This window comes from Drosophila gunungcola (genome assembly GCF_025200985.1).
Source record: "Drosophila gunungcola strain Sukarami chromosome X unlocalized genomic scaffold, Dgunungcola_SK_2 000021F, whole genome shotgun sequence".
In the NCBI taxonomy this organism is placed as follows: Eukaryota; Metazoa; Arthropoda; class Insecta; order Diptera; family Drosophilidae; genus Drosophila; species Drosophila gunungcola.
Genome location: NW_026453184.1, coordinates 636651 through 652531, shown reverse-complemented (window position 1 = coordinate 652531; position 15881 = coordinate 636651). Strand labels below are relative to the sequence as shown.

General features: G+C 39.1%; 1 protein-coding gene across 3 annotated transcripts; it reads left to right on the top strand.

The window, feature by feature from the left end:
• The first annotated feature begins 1011 nt into the window (after positions 1-1011).
• On the top strand, positions 1012-12098 carry LOC128260302 (E3 ubiquitin-protein ligase TRIM33). Of its 3 annotated transcripts, none has more exons than XM_052993190.1 (8): positions 1012-1142; positions 4113-4731; positions 5022-5519; positions 5976-8110; positions 10012-10480; positions 10942-11105; positions 11177-11409; positions 11584-12098. In XM_052993190.1, the coding sequence occupies exons 3-8, from the start codon at positions 5026-5028 to the stop codon at positions 11686-11688; spliced, it is 3600 nt and encodes a 1199-aa protein (XP_052849150.1). In that variant the 5' UTR covers positions 1012-1142; positions 4113-4731; positions 5022-5025; the 3' UTR covers positions 11689-12098. The 3 variants fall into 3 exon arrangements, with proteins under 3 accessions (XP_052849150.1, XP_052849148.1, XP_052849149.1); XM_052993188.1 differs by having other exon boundaries at positions 9961-10480; XM_052993189.1 differs by lacking the exon at positions 1012-1142 and adding an exon at positions 1844-1865 and having other exon boundaries at positions 9961-10480.
• Positions 12099-15881: the final 3783 nt, after the last annotated feature.

The following is a 15881-nucleotide window of genomic DNA, read 5'->3' as shown; positions in this document are numbered from 1 at the left end:
AAACAAAATTTTCTTAGTTTTGAATTGTTAACTTAAAATGACGAATTCAAGCTTAAATTCATTGTTGGCACATCAGCTGGAATTGGGTGAACGGATTCAGAGCATTGTTCGAAATTATAAAAAGGATTCTAGTAAGAGAAAAGCTAGACCTTTATATTATGAAGATCGTCTGACTAAAATACAAGTTCTGTGGGACACATTTTCCGCTGGCGAAAATAGTATTCAAAATTTAACTCAAGGAACAAAAATTGAACATAAATATTTTAGAAACAATCTGTTTTTTAAAATAAGTAATTTGGTCGCTGAATACAAGGCAGAATTTAAAAAGCACGTAAGCTTGTTGGAAAAGGATACTGGATTTACATTACCAAAACGAAAAGATATTAATTTAAAACCTATATGCAGAGAACAGGTGGTTTTGTTCGACAGATTGGAGACCATTATAAATCGAATCACTGTCAAAACACAACAAGGTATTAACCCAGCTACAATACCATATTGGAGCGAATTAAACAAAATGCATGTGCAAATTTATAAAAACTATAAGGACCACAAGAGACAGGAATATTAAGTTATCTTTTTATTTCGTAAATATTTTTGTATACAACTAAGCCCTTTGTAAAAACATTTTAGTTTAATTTTAAGAAGCTAATAATTAAAAACCATTTTGTTTGTAAGACAAATAAATAATACAAATATTTTAGGGTTCCATCTAACATCTGTTCTTTTTGGTTTTTAATTTTTATATTCTTACTTTTTTTTGAATAATGTGCATAATGGGAAGGTCCTTTTATTAATTTAATTTATAGCTGAATATAGAATAAAAACCGAATATTGAAAAGCTTAAATTAAATTAAACTTATACATGAATTAGACAAGTAATTTTTACTCAAATTTTTACACTCCAAACTTAGCGAATGCACCATCATCATATAGCAAAGACACACATCACATATGGCCTCTGCATCCTTTACAGTTGGTATTTGTTTTCAGCCGGATGGTATTTTGTTTCGTTATCGACGTAGTCACACTGGTGCTGAGCGTGTGTGCGTTCGTGTACGACGAGACGAGAAAATATAAAATCGTAACGTAACGAGAGGAGAGGAGAGAAAAAAACGTGTGAAAACTACATTAAAAATAAGGTACCGCTAGTGCGAAACAATTGTTAGCGAATCGAATTCGACAATAAACGCTTGGGTTGCTTATTAAATGTTGACAAAGCCGGACAGACAGCGTGTGTTCAGGCATTTTTCAAGGACCTTTTTCGCCTCCTGTCTGCCGCAGTGTGTGTATATGTGTGAGTGCGGTCGTGTTTGAGTGTGTGTTTGTCTTGACCACCTGGGCGGTAGTCAAGTGGAAACTTTGCGTTCAAGGACAACGACAGTGGCGGCCGTCCCCCTTTCACATTTCACTGTCCCCCGTTCGTGTGATCTTTTTGCCCCCCAATTATCTTTTTTGCTGGTCAGTTAAGAAAAGTATTTTGCCCTGAAAGTACCGTGTTTATCCCCAATTTGAAAAGGGAATTAAGTTTTCAGTTCACATGTGTATTTTTGCTCTGTTTGCGAGTGTGTGTGAGGGTGCCGATTTTCGTATTCTTATTTTTTTTGCCGCGTTTGAGCGAGCTTGCGCTTTAACAGAAAGAGAAAATTACGGAAAGTTCTCTTTCTGTTAACAACACTTTTTTTTGCCCTCCTCTCTCACTCTTTTGCAGCCCAGGCTGCACTCGAAAATAACTGTTCGCGAGCAAGCGAGAGAGCGGCACACATTTAAAGTAAAATAAATCAAAAAGTACGTGAAAATGTGCAGGAAAATATCAGCTGCGGCGCAGATTTAACAAAGTCGATAGGGGGGCGCAAATAATCCAGGTCCAATAAAAAAGAAAACCAACAGCAAAAAGCCGTTCTAAATTCGTTTACCACGTGTGTTCGCTGTGTGTGTGTTTGTGTATGTGTGAGTGCAGCTGATTCGCTGTATAAGTGTGCGTGAGTGTATGGAAGGGGCACAATCACTAAACTAGATTTAAATCTGCCACACACTTCCGCTGACCAAATACCACTCGCATTTACTTTATCGTATGTACATATTTATTTAAGCGTTTGTCGCAATTGAATTAGTTGTTCAAGGACTTTTATCCAGCTTGTCCTTGTAATCGCAGCCAAAAAAGGAAAGCTTTTTATTCGCAACTAACTGTAAAATAGCTAAAAAGGGCAGCACTACGGACGCGCCTGCGTGAAAGGGAAGCAAAAAGAAAAAGGATGTGTGTATGTGTGGCGCATAGCTACACATAACGGCGAAAAACGTAACGTAAACTTAACGCAAACTGGAATCGGATTCTCTACCCCCACCCCTTTTGATGGGTAACTGTAAATATTAATTGGAAACCAGGCGATCAGATAAACAAAGAGCAATATTCGGCAAATCAAAATCAACTTAAACCTAAACATACATAAGTTCCCCGGAATTCTGGTCGCACTGCAAAAGAAGAAATAAACTTAATCTTAATTGCTTTTGCTGGATTTTGTGTTTTTAAAAGCTTCAGAATGTTCGTGGCTTTCACAATTTTAAAAAAAGGAATTTATGTACATATACATACATACATATGTATGTATGCATATACATATGTGAAAATATATTTTGTTTTTTTCTTCTATGAAATGTATCGCATTTTTTATGGACTGTCGGTCCCAATAAAAACCTTGCGAATTCGGGGATTAATACTTTATAATTTCTGTTCTGTTGTAAATTGAGTTTCATCCCACTGTTCTTTTCAGACATACATATGTTCATATATACATATGTATGTACATATTTGTCTTGTTTGGATTTCATTATCTGCAATACAGCAATTTAAACAACTGCTTTTTCTATGGCTTCAAAATAGTTCATATAAGTTCAAAAACTTTCAAAAAATTAATTTACATTTCCTTAGCACCGGAATGCGATATTCGTTTTAATTGTTTTGTAACATTTGAAATAGTTAACTTAAAAATATTTGCCGCATTGCTCACTACCTAGATATCCAAAATTAAATCATTGTAAAAACAAACCATTAAGTTGAAGATAAAGAGCTTAACCAGCTCGATTTCGGGAAGCGCTATAATGCAGCAGAATCGATTTTTGGCACCTGATGGACCACATATGGCCTTAGTTGTCGGAATTTAGACCGTCCGTTCTGCTCCTGCTCCATCAGAGTGACTATGAGGACTAGCATGAAAGCACGAAGATAAGGGCATAGTACGTCAATATGGGACTGAACGATCAGCAGTTGATGGGTGTCGATCTGGTACCTAGTCCAAGATCTCCTCAGCTCCGCAATCTTTGTCCCGGGGATCTCTAGCTTTTTATGCAACTAAGGCTGTTCCGATCGAAGTCCAAGACCATCTTAAAAGGATTCGCTGCACTACCAATTTCGATTAATTGGTGATATAATCTCTCGTTCGCAAACATTTCCGAAATACTCCTATTCCTTTGTATTTTCCTGTGCAAACGTTGTCTATGATTTATCTGGTTAAGGGTCAACTGGATCCTAAATTTGTTATTGTTAATCACTATGGTTTCATTGTTTTAAACTTACCATTTAAAATGTTATATAAATAATTCTTTTTTTTTTAAAGGTTTAGAGGTTTAAAAAGGAGGTTAGAGCATAATGTTTTTCACTCCCTTTATGTCGTTAACATCACAAATGTGAATCTTTAAAATATTTACCATGGCGGAAACGGTTTTCCCAGAAAGTGTGAAGGTGATGAAAATGGATTTGACTTTTCTTTCAGCCATAAAGTATGCAGTATATTGTGCGAGTGTGTGTGCGTGCTGTTGCATAAGCCAGAGGCGTTGTCAAAGGGGGTGCTCTTTGCAAGAGGAGGGGTGAGGTAAACTGTGGAAATGTTGGGTGGCGGAATCTGGCCGGAAAAACATTTCCTCATTTGCTTTAATGCCAAGCCGATTTCGTCGTTTCTACACCCACCACTCTCGCACTCTCTTTTCTTCGTTCGTCAGTTACATTAATTTTTTGTTACCTTGTTAAAATATTTTTAGGTTTTTTGTTTGTTTTTTTTTTTTTTTTTTGAAAATAATGTAATTTTTCTTACTTTTTTATTTTTGCAATTTTAAAGGAGCGGCGCTGTCGTCCAATTTACGTCGCCGTCTTCTTCGTCAGTGTTCGTTATCGTTGCCTCGTTCGTCCTTCGTTTTTATTTCGTCCTCGTACAACAACAACATTAACCAGGATCACCACAACACAAAGTTCCCAAATGCTTTAAAACGATTCGGCCACCTCTAAGGATAAAAAAGACAAGCAGCGAATCAAGAACCGAAAACACCAAATAAAAAGAAACCCAAAAAAAATAAAAAACAAGTGAAAGGAGGCTCGCAAATTTTTTTACAAATTTGCAATTACATTTTAAGCACGAAAAGAAGAAGAAGAGGAGCATTGGTGTGAGTGTGTGTGTGGAAAGACCTTCGCTTTTTTTCCCGGAGAAACGCACTGTTGTCGGACTTTATTTGTCGTGAGTGGAAGAACCCCTCTTGGAATGGCTCTCTTGGAAGGGCGGCAGGACATTAGGGAGCATCAGCAGCAGGATCAGCAGTAAATAACCAAGCTCAAAGGAGACTATATAGGGAGGATCAGGAATAAGGAAACATCAGGAAACTGGAAAGACAGCCCAGCCAAAAAAGAAATCCGTTGAATTGGAAGACAAACACATTTTATCCCAGAGAATCGCGAACAGAAAGGTGAGTACACGAACACAACAAATTACCCTGAATTTTGAATGCAACGGGAAATTCCAACAAATTCTGTTTGGGGAATTGGTTGATACAATTTTTTGCTTATAACAAAAAATTGTTATCTAAAATCTATAAGTACATTAAGTAAATTAAACCCGTTTCAGTGGCCGTTGTATTAATTATTATAATTTAACATATTAATAATAAAATTGCAGTTTTTTGGATGTAAGACGTACAAATATAGACGTATTTTTTCCAACGAAATTAATCGATTTCACCCTCCCTACATTTCACAGGATCATGACTTCTTTGGAGGAGCCTGTCCAGGCAGTGGACACGGTGGATCCGTGTCCTCCGGGAATTCCCAGTCTGAAAAGCGTTCTCAGCGACGATGCCTCGAACTCATCGGTGCTGGAGGACATCGACGTGAGCAACACGAGCAGCAGCAGTTCGAGTTCCAGCAGCTCGAGCTCCAGCTCTGGATCTTGCTCGGGTTCGGCCACGGATACGGATACTGGCAAGGGCAGCAGCACTGTCGGCAGTCTGGATGTGACCAGCTCCTCGAGCATCGGATCGGCGGCTTCCATCTCGTCGACGGGCTCCACCGCCATTGCCGGACCATCCGTTTTGCTGGACGACTCAAACTCATCCGGATTGGGTCTGGTGGTGGACGTGGACAGTACCGGGAGCAGCCAAGAGCTGAGCAGCCACGGCGTCACCGAGCTGGACTCGCTGGAGGACTCGTGCAATGGCCTAATGATCAAGGACGGAGATAAGCTATGCAAGCTGTGCAGGTAAGTGGATCGAATGGGTTAAGCTTTCGTATTTAGATGTGACAGTGGATAACAACCATTCTAGTGCTAGAAAATAAGTGAAAATGTGAAATTTCTTCGGAACAAAAACATCATTGCTTATAATAGTTTTATATTTATATATAGTTTTAACCTGATTCTAATGAAACAGAAATTTAGTTTGCTTTTTGTTCAATTAGTGTTTTAATAAATTAAAAATAATCCTCGAACATTGAGAAATTAAATTTAATTGGGACATAAACATTTTAACTAAATAGTACTTAATTTATACTTAAAAATGTCATCTAATTATCCTACTCTCCGCGACATTATTATACTTTTTAAAAATTTAACCGTTTAAAGATATACAAAACGTTGACCTAGAATTTGAGTTAAGCCCAAAGCACGGGAAAAAATAGTGTATTAAAACTCCGTACTATGTCTCTTTTTTGCCTTCAGTTCGCGCCTTGTGATGCCGCGTATCCTGTCCTGCCTGCACGTATTCTGTGAGGACTGCCTGCAGGCCCTGGCGTCGAAGGACTCGATGGCGGCCAGTTCGCCGAACAGCTGCTCCTCGTCCTCGTTCGACGGCAGCGAGAGGGAGAACCAGCACCGTCTGCCCGCTCTGCTCCTCGAGTGTCCCGTTTGCAAGCAGGAAACGCCTTTGGGACCCAAGGGCGTTAAGGGTCTGACCTGCGACTATATCGTGACCAATATACTGGATCTCTCCAATTTGGAGTCCGAGCACATTGTGTGCACCTCGTGCAAGAGCAAGGAGGAGGCCATTTCGAGGTGCAACGATTGTGCCAATTTCCTGTGCAATGGCTGCGATAACGCCCACAAGTATATGCGCTGCTTCGAGAACCACCATGTGGTGCGGATCGAGGACCTAACGAAGAACGTCCACGACAAGCTGATCATCCATAAGCCGGTCTGCTGCCGGCAGCATGTGAGCGAGAATCTCAAGTACTACTGCTTCACTTGCCAGGTGCCCACCTGCAATGATTGTCTGCTGAGCGAGCACAAGGGCAACGACCATCACTATGAGACGGCCACGGTGGCGGAGCAGGCGGTACGCGCCGATCTCGAACAGACCCTGATCGAGACGCTGAAGAAGGCGGACTACTGCAACGATGCGGGCGGCAATCTGGGCAGTGCACTCACGGAGCTCCAGTCGCAGCACGATACGGTGCGGCAACAAATCGAGGATGCCTACAAGAGCTACAAGCGCATGCTCGAATCGATTAAGGAGCAGCTGCTCAACGAGCTGGGTCGCCTGCACTCGGACCGCGAGCTGAAGATCATGGATCTGATGCAGAGTCTGGAGAACAATATGGGCAAACTACAGCAGGCCTCGCAATTCGGCCAACGGGCCATCGAAAAGGCCAATGCCGTGGAGTTTCTGCTGCTAAAGCCCGTCATCAATGCCCAGTGTTTGAATCTCATGGAGCAGACGCCCAACTGCGATGTCAACTATCAGCTGCAGTTTGAATCGAAGCCAGAGAAGTTTGAGCAATTTGCCAGGGAGATGTTTGGCAAATTTCAAACGGATCAAAGTGACTCGAGTCCCAAGAAGCAATCGATGGCACAGCAGCAGCAGCAGCAGCAGCAGCAAGTGCAGCAACAGCATCAGCATCAGCAGCAGCACCAAGTCCAGCAGCAGCAGCAGCAGCAGCAGCTGCAGCAGCAGCAGCAGCAGCAGCAACAAGCGCAGCAGCACCAACAGCAACAGTTGCAATTGCAGCAACAACAACAGCAGCAGCAGCAACATAGCTCAACCAATTTGATTGTGGGACATCGGGGTAGCTCCTCTGTCCAAGGCCGCCTGAGCTCGGCTGTTTTTAGCCCCATCTCGTTGCCCTCCTCGCTGCAAAGTTCCTTCGATGGCGACACCAACGCAGTGATTACCAACTTTACCATGATGGACTCACCGCCGCAGCCATCCACCCAGCAGCAATTGCCATCGGCCCAGCAGCAGCAGCAGCAGTCTCAGCAACAACAGCAACAGCAGCAACAGGCGGTGGTGCTGCAGCAGGTCCAACAACAGCAAAAGCACCAGCAACACCAACAGCAGCAGCAGCAGCAGCAACAGCAACAACAGGTGCTGCACCAGCAGCAACCCTCGACCCAATCCTTGCCCCAGCAGATGGCCCAGCTTGTCGCTCCGCAGGGCATTGTCCAGCAGGCTGGACATGTCAATCTCAACGCTGGCCCCGGCCCGAATATATCCATCAATGGCCTCGGCGCCGGCGGTCCGCCGCCCAGCTTCAGCATGCTGGAGTACAATATCTCGCGACTGGCCAGCTTGACGGAGTCAATGCCAGACACCCTCAACGATGCCATGGCCGTCGGAGGAGGTGCAGCCGGACCTGGTCCGAATGTTGCCCAAGTACAGGGAGGTTCAGCCGTGACCGGTGGAGCCGTCGTTGGAGTAGGAGCCTCGCATTCCCATCAGCAGCAGCAGCAGCAGGCCGTGATGCCCGCATCGGCGGTGACTCCCACGCAGCCAATAACCCTGGCGGACATCCTCTCGGGCGACCAGCGGGCGCTCAACAACCTCCAGGCGCTGGCCAAGCTGGGCCTCAACAACAATGGTGAGTTCATGCGGTGGCATTGATTACATTATCGTTTTGTGGCTATTTGAAGGAAGAGGAAATCGGTTAGCTATTAAAATCTGACTATGATTGCTGTTAACTTATTCAAATACATAGGTTTATCTAGCATTTGGCAAATCTATCTCATAATCATTTGTGATTATTTGTCAAGTTTCAACAACTAGATCGATTAGCTATAAAAAACTATTTACCCTCCTAGCATTTAGGAATTTATTTTGCCTAATACTTTTGTGATTATTTTATTTAGACCTTGCAAAGATTTAAGAAAAAGGAAACCGATTACCTGTTACCGTTGATCAAGATAGGTTTATATATGTTAAATTTATTTTCGGGTAAAAAAAATAATTTTTCTGTTTAACGAAAAAGAATTTTAACCTTGCTAACATTTGCAGCTTTTTATACCCTTGCAGAGGGTATTATAATTTCAGTCAGAAGTTTGCAACGCAGTGAAGGAGACGTTTCCGACCCTATAAAGTATATATATTCTTGATTAGCATCACTAGGAGAGTCGATCTAGCCATGTCCGTCTGTCCGTCTGTCCGTCTGTCCGTCCGTTTATATGCAAACTAGTCTCTCAGTTTTAAAGCTATCTGCATGAAACTTTCCCAAAAGTTGTCTTTCTATTGCAGGTAGTATATAAGTCGGAACGAGCCGGATCGGACGACTATAGCATATAGCTCCCATAGGAACAATCGGAAAAATAAATGAAAAAAAAATTATAACTTTGCTGTTTTTTAATTTTTTGTTTAGTTCTTCGACATATAGTAATGGTAAAATATTTCCGATTTACGGTTTAAATTTCATCAAAATCGGACGACTATAGCATATAGCTCCCATAGGAACAATCGGAAAAATAAATGAAAAAAAATTATAACTTTGCTGTTTTTTAATTTTTTGTTTAGTTCTTCGAGATATAGTAATGGTTTAATATTTCAGAATTACGGTTTCAATTTCATCAAAATCGGACGACTATAGCATATAGCTCCCATAGGAACAATCGGAAAAATAAATGAAAAAAATTATAACTTTTCTGTTTTTTAATTTTTTGTTTAGTTCTTCGACATATAGCAATGTTTAATTATTTCAGAATTATGGTATAAATTTTATCAAAATCGGACGTCTATAGCATATAGCTCCCATAGAAATAATAAAAATATATAAAATAACTATCTAATAATTGAGCTGCAAATAATCATAGTTTCAATGTTTTTTTTTAGCACATACTCAAGTAAATCATAATTTAAATGTTTTCAAAAGTATTTAATTAATGCAATAGCTGCAAGGGTATATGAACTTCGGCTTGCCGAAGTTTGCTTTCCTTCTTGTTGAAAATGATATATAAATAAATAATATCTTAGATATATTAGTTACATGATAAAGTCGTCCGATTTTAATAAAACCCAATGAAAATATCCAATTGAAATTATATAAGACGACCATAAAATATCCCATAAACTTAGAAATGTAAAGAAACTGCAGTTGATAGTTGAACGGCGTAGAACTTAATAAAGGGTAAAGGGTTTCTGCATTCATGGTATGAGTTATATAACAATTTGATGCTTGTTATTTAACTATTTCTTATTTTATCTTTTATAGTTTTCAACGGTCCAACCGTTGACAATGCGAATAATGATGTTATTTTTGTTGTTTTGGTTTCCTTAAAGTTTTGAGTTCTTTTTTCTTTTTGCTTTCTGCACAAAATGCAAACCCACACCACCAACTACACCACCAAAACAAAACAAAACAAAACAAACCAAATCCAAACACCACCCACAACACCTGACCTCCCGCAACCACAACCACAACCACCTCTGCGACACCACACACAGATGATGATCTTTTGTTGAACGGATCCTCAACGGGCATTGATTTTTTGGCAGATTTCTGCATGCCACCGGCCACCTCGCCCAGCCTGCAGTCTCTCAATCCGATCGTGGGTGGCGTGGAGGACATGGGACTCAATAACTTCCATGCTGTGGCTGCGCCGGGCACCACCAGTGTGGTCACGGGCCGGAACAAGGCCACTCCCATGCAGATCCGCTGCAAATTCGGATCGTTGGGCACGGCCAAGGGCCAGTTCAATTCACCCCACGGATTCTGCCTGGGCGTCGACGAGGAGATCATTGTAGCGGACACGAACAACCATCGCATCGAGGTCTTCGACAAGATGGGCGCCCTGAAGTTCCAGTTCGGAGTGGCCGGCAAGGAGGAGGGCCAGCTCTGGTATCCCCGCAAGGTGGCCGTCATGCATAACAATGGCAAGTTTGTGGTCTGCGATCGTGGCAACGAGCGTTCCCGCATGCAGATCTTCTCCAAATGCGGACACTTCATGCGCAAGATTGCCATTAGGTGAATATATTTTTTATTATGCTCGCCTTTGTACTACAAGCACACGATCTCGTTAGAATTCTTTAATGATACAACTTTTCAAATTAAGTATATTTGTTTGTTTGACTTATTAAACTTTAAGATTACTAATTAAACTTTAAAGCGATGGCTTAACTGAATTTAGGAGCTTCTGAATATGTCTCAAAAAACATTTGAACTAATTTTTCATATTCAGTTAGGAATTTATATATGAAAAATGATAAAGAAACGAATTATGAATTTACAATACTTGTTAAATCCGTTTACTCATATATGCTCAACTATTAGAATCGAGTTTTGGGAGTAAACGGGATCATGGCTTATAGATTTTACTCTACAACCTTTATGAAATGTGAAAAAGTAATGCTATATTATAGACAAATGTATCAAATAAGCGAATCTCAGCCTGAAAAGTGATTTAAATAAGTAATTTCCTTCGGCAGATACATCGATATCGTAGCGGGATTGGCTGTCACGGCCAAGGGGCACATCGTGGCCGTGGATAGCGTCTCGCCCACCGTGTTTGTGATCTCCGAGGAGGGCGAATTAGTCCGCTGGTTCGACTGCAGCGACTACATGCGCGAGCCCTCCGACATCGCCATACGAGGTGAGCCAAGCCAACGCAGCGAAAACTAAGATATGTATGTTTATTAACTAGTTTTGTTTTCATCTGGCCAGACAACGACTTTTACGTGTGCGACTTCAAGGGCCATTGCGTGGCCGTTTTCCAGGACGACGGCACATTCCTCTATCGCATTGGCAACGAGAAGGTCACCTGCTTCCCCAATGGCATCGATATTTCGAATGCCGGGGACGTGCTCATCGGCGACTCGCACGGCAATCGCTTCCACGTGGCCTGCTACTCACGTGAGGGCACCCTTCAGTCCGAGTTCGAGTGTCCCCATGTCAAGGTGAGTCATACTACATGCATGCCATTACAACAACTTAATCACACGAGGAGGTCAGACATATTGCATAATTAATTTGGAACTTCACAGCCCTCTTAATTATATTTAACAAGAACTTGCTTATATTTCGACTCCATCGATGTGCGGAGAGACGTGCTAACACTGATTCATTCGCAGGTTTCCCGCTGCTGCGGTCTGAAAATCACATCCGAGGGCTATGTGGTCACGCTGGCCAAGAACAACCATCATGTTCTAGTTCTGAACACCCTCTATGTTCACTGATTGCAAATCAAAGCGCGCAACAATCGTCCATCAGTCGATATGAACAAATATAACTACAAATACTCGTCGGGCAAGATATACGGATGTCGACGTCAGCAGCAAGCAACCAACAGCAGCAGCAGCATCAGCAGCAGCAACAACATCAACAGCAATAGCAGTAGCAACATCAACCTATTGCCAAGAAACCAACCTCAGCACTGCAGCAATAGCCACAACAGCATCGGTCACCTGAGCATCGTGAGCAACATGAGCAATTTGAGCAACATGAGCAACATGAGCAACATGAGCAACATGAGCAACATGAGCAACATGAGCAACAGCAACAGCAGCAGCAGCAATCATCAGCAGCCTTTGACTTCAACACCCACAGTCATTTAATACGAACGTTAAGCAAGGAATATCAATGTGTTTAACAAATGGAACACTATCTGCTAAACATCAACATTATTATTAACAGCAAGTGTAACAATCCGCATAGGCATATATGTAAGACAAAGTATATATATGTGCGGAGGGAAAGCAAAATCTCGAAACACCAAAAATCCTTTTAAACCACAACAAATGTTGCCGATTGTGAGACACAGCAACTATATAAAAACCAATAACAATGATAAACAAAATGCAACAAATACTATTTTGATCTCTAATTTAAAAACAATTAGCGCTACTACTAAAAACAAACATCACAAATCTAACAAACAAAAACAAAACAAAACAAAACAAAGAAAACAAACGATAAAAACTTGGGATATTTTCAAAATGTTTTTTAAAAACTCTTTAAATTGTTTTTGATTATGCTTTTTTCATTGAAATTATGTTCTTGTTAAAAATTGTCATAACACACTCACACACACACAAAAGCCACACTCACACAAACACTACTACTTTACATGTTACTTATTATCTATATAGACATATATATTGTTATATCGACCGATTAGCTTTTTTGTGCATACCCTTCCAGAATCTTTTTCTAAAAACAAAAAAAAAAAAAAACAAACGAAACACGCATATATATATCTACACCTATGTAAATTTAGCAAAATGTGCAACTTTTGTGCACAGGTTTTTTGCTAACTAATAAGGAAGGAAAATAGCCAGGAGTAAATAATTTGTTGAGGGCGTCATCAGAAGTCGCGTACAGGCAATAATTATAGAAGAAGATGAAATCTAAGTAGTTTATTTTGATTTCAAACTGAAACCAAATCACTAAGATAAAATTCAGAAAATAAAAAACTGTTTAGGTTTTTTCCTTACGCTGCTTATATAAGGTGATATCTATTTATATAAATCTATATGAATATATGAAAAACAAAAAACAAAAACTATATATCTTAAACATATATGTGAAATCCTATGACTATATGACTTTGCCATATAATATACAAAGCAGGACAAGAGAGTAGGGAGTTAGGCATAGGGATAGCGAGGGACGGATGACGAAAGGAGGCAACACACACTACACCACATGGCAGATATGTGTCCACGAATATCCAAAGACCCAGAGAATACATTCGATATGTATCAACTAATTGCGTTCTTCAGGCAACACATCCAACAAGAACCTACAGACAACAAACTCAACATACAAATTAATCTGTAAGCTAACAAACCAAACAAAATGAATGCAATTCGCATATGGCCAACAACTATAATAACTAAAACAACAGAGCAAGAAGAGAAAAACGTATCTGTTAAGTTCTTATATACATTGTTAAACAAAAAACAAACGATATTCCTTTTCCTTATATACAATACAAATGCAACACACGTGCATGTTATCGACATACACACACCACACCACAACACAACAAAACATAACAGAGAACACCCACAACACTCACGATTTATATAGACGATATAGACAACCATTTAAGATGATATATGTACGGATACATGCAACATTTCTTTCCCGTTGTAATACAATATAAGGCTGGTTTACTCCCAAGACATTATTATTTATCTATATACAAAATAACATTTTTTAATTGTGTGAATTTTACCATGTGAGAAACGATAGGAAGAACAACATGTGGCGTTTTATTTAGATGAAGTTGAGCGAGAAAGCAAAGCGAAGCAAGCAACTTATTTTTTATAGGCTGTAACCACATTTATTATACATCCACATCCACTTTAACATTTACACACACATTTACACCACACACTCACTTACACAACATACAACGAAACGAATCCTTTTTTATTGTAAACAATATCCTGTTCGTTTTGTTCAAAACTATTCGATTCCTTTTCAATGTTTTAAACAGCAAAAAATTAATGTTAATCCCATCTTTTGCATTTGTGTTTCACAATGCGAAAAGAAATGTGAAAAAACTGTTTTAAATCTTGTCATTTTTTATTTTTAATTCTAGTTTTAGCATATACACAACACAAAACCATGAAAAACGCGATTATGTTTATGTTAAATGTTAAGTTGTTCTAAAAAAGCAAAAAAAAACGATCACGAATACATACAAAATTTGCTTAATAATCATTACTACTGTCATATTTGTAATTCTAATTATTATTGTTTAGTTTTTATGTTGTTACGTGTGAGGCTACACAATTCTGTATACATGATTATGATCTAGACTTAGTATATATAAACAAATTCAACAACCAATGTGAAACGCTTTTGATTATGTTATACCACTGAAATTACAAACATTTTAACTGTAATCATTACAATTAAAACAATGTACCCCAAAGTTGTTGATGGTAGGTGAGAAGGTCTTAGAATGAAAGGGACGATAATGAGCGAAAGAGAGAGGGTAAAAAATGCAATTTTTTTTGTGAAACAATTTGGCTGTTGAAATATATAATTTTTAATTTAACTATGTTTTTGCATTTCGTTTATTAACTTAGGACCTCAAGCAAATGTTGTAGTACTGAACGGAATTTATCGCGAAATCTATTGGATTTCAGTTCACTTTTCCTTAGACCTTTCCTCTTCCATTTTCGCATAAATATTTTTATTTTTGTCGTTGCATTAACTACGAAAGTATTAAGAGAAAACATTTTGCTAAAGACAATGATAACACTCAAATGCAAAGTATACCAAAAGATTTGTTTTTAATTCCTTCTAAACATATTTGTATTCTACTTTTTTACTTCGCCGTGCAAGTTACTTTATTGTTTTTAATTTTGATTTTATTTTGTTTAATACTTTGTCTTTGTCTTAGTCAACAAGGTTTCTGTAAAAACAAAAAAAAAAAAAAGCAAGCTCGAAAACTGTTATAGAAAAAGGTAAAAAGCCAACAAAAACACCATTTTACATATGTTTCTAGTTTTTATGGAAAGCCTTCAAATGAAATTGTAATTCCACACGCTTTTATTTTATAAACTAAACCGCTACATAAAGAGGAAAACATTTATTATCTTAATTTTGTGTTTAATTATTGTTTCTCTCTCTTTGTTAAACCACAAAATGGAAAGAGTCAAATGTTGCTTAAATGAAAATTTTAAATTTTAATTTAAGATCAACAAGAAAATGATATTAAGTGAAACCGTATATGATTTTTATGCAATGCGTTTAAAAAAAAAACACTTCCACACCAAACACACAAAACAAAAAAAAACAAAAAAAACGAAACAAAAAACAACAAATTTATTTCCTATGGCATACAAATTTTTAAGTGAAAAACCAAATAAATATATTTGTGCTTAAGTTTAAATCAAATTTACAATTTAGTTGAGATTACGCAACTTAACGACGATAACATTTTACTAACTACGTATAAACTATAGGATTTCTAGCGAAAATATATATATATATTTACACACCTGTATATATTTGTATTATGTATACAGTTATGTACGATTAGCGAATGGCCCAGAAAGGGGGCGTGGCCAGGAGCGGGGCGGTAATAGCACTAGTCAGCGACAATTACCAACAAAAAAGATAACCGAACAGCAAACTTAACGATAAAACCGAAGCAAAAATAGTGATTGAAAAGAGCGGAACATGGACAAACTTTTGGACAAAATGCCATTTAACGTTAACGTTAACATTAACGATACGAACACCGACTGACGAAAATTGACCAACGCCGCCCTCCCACCCCCTTCTCCGCCCCCCGCCACCCACTGCGCTTTAATTTTCAAGGCCGAAAGCTGCAACAAGCAATAAAAACCACAAATCTAAAATGAGAACGAAAATGAAAATGTACGAAATCGTGTGAGGAAAGAGATAT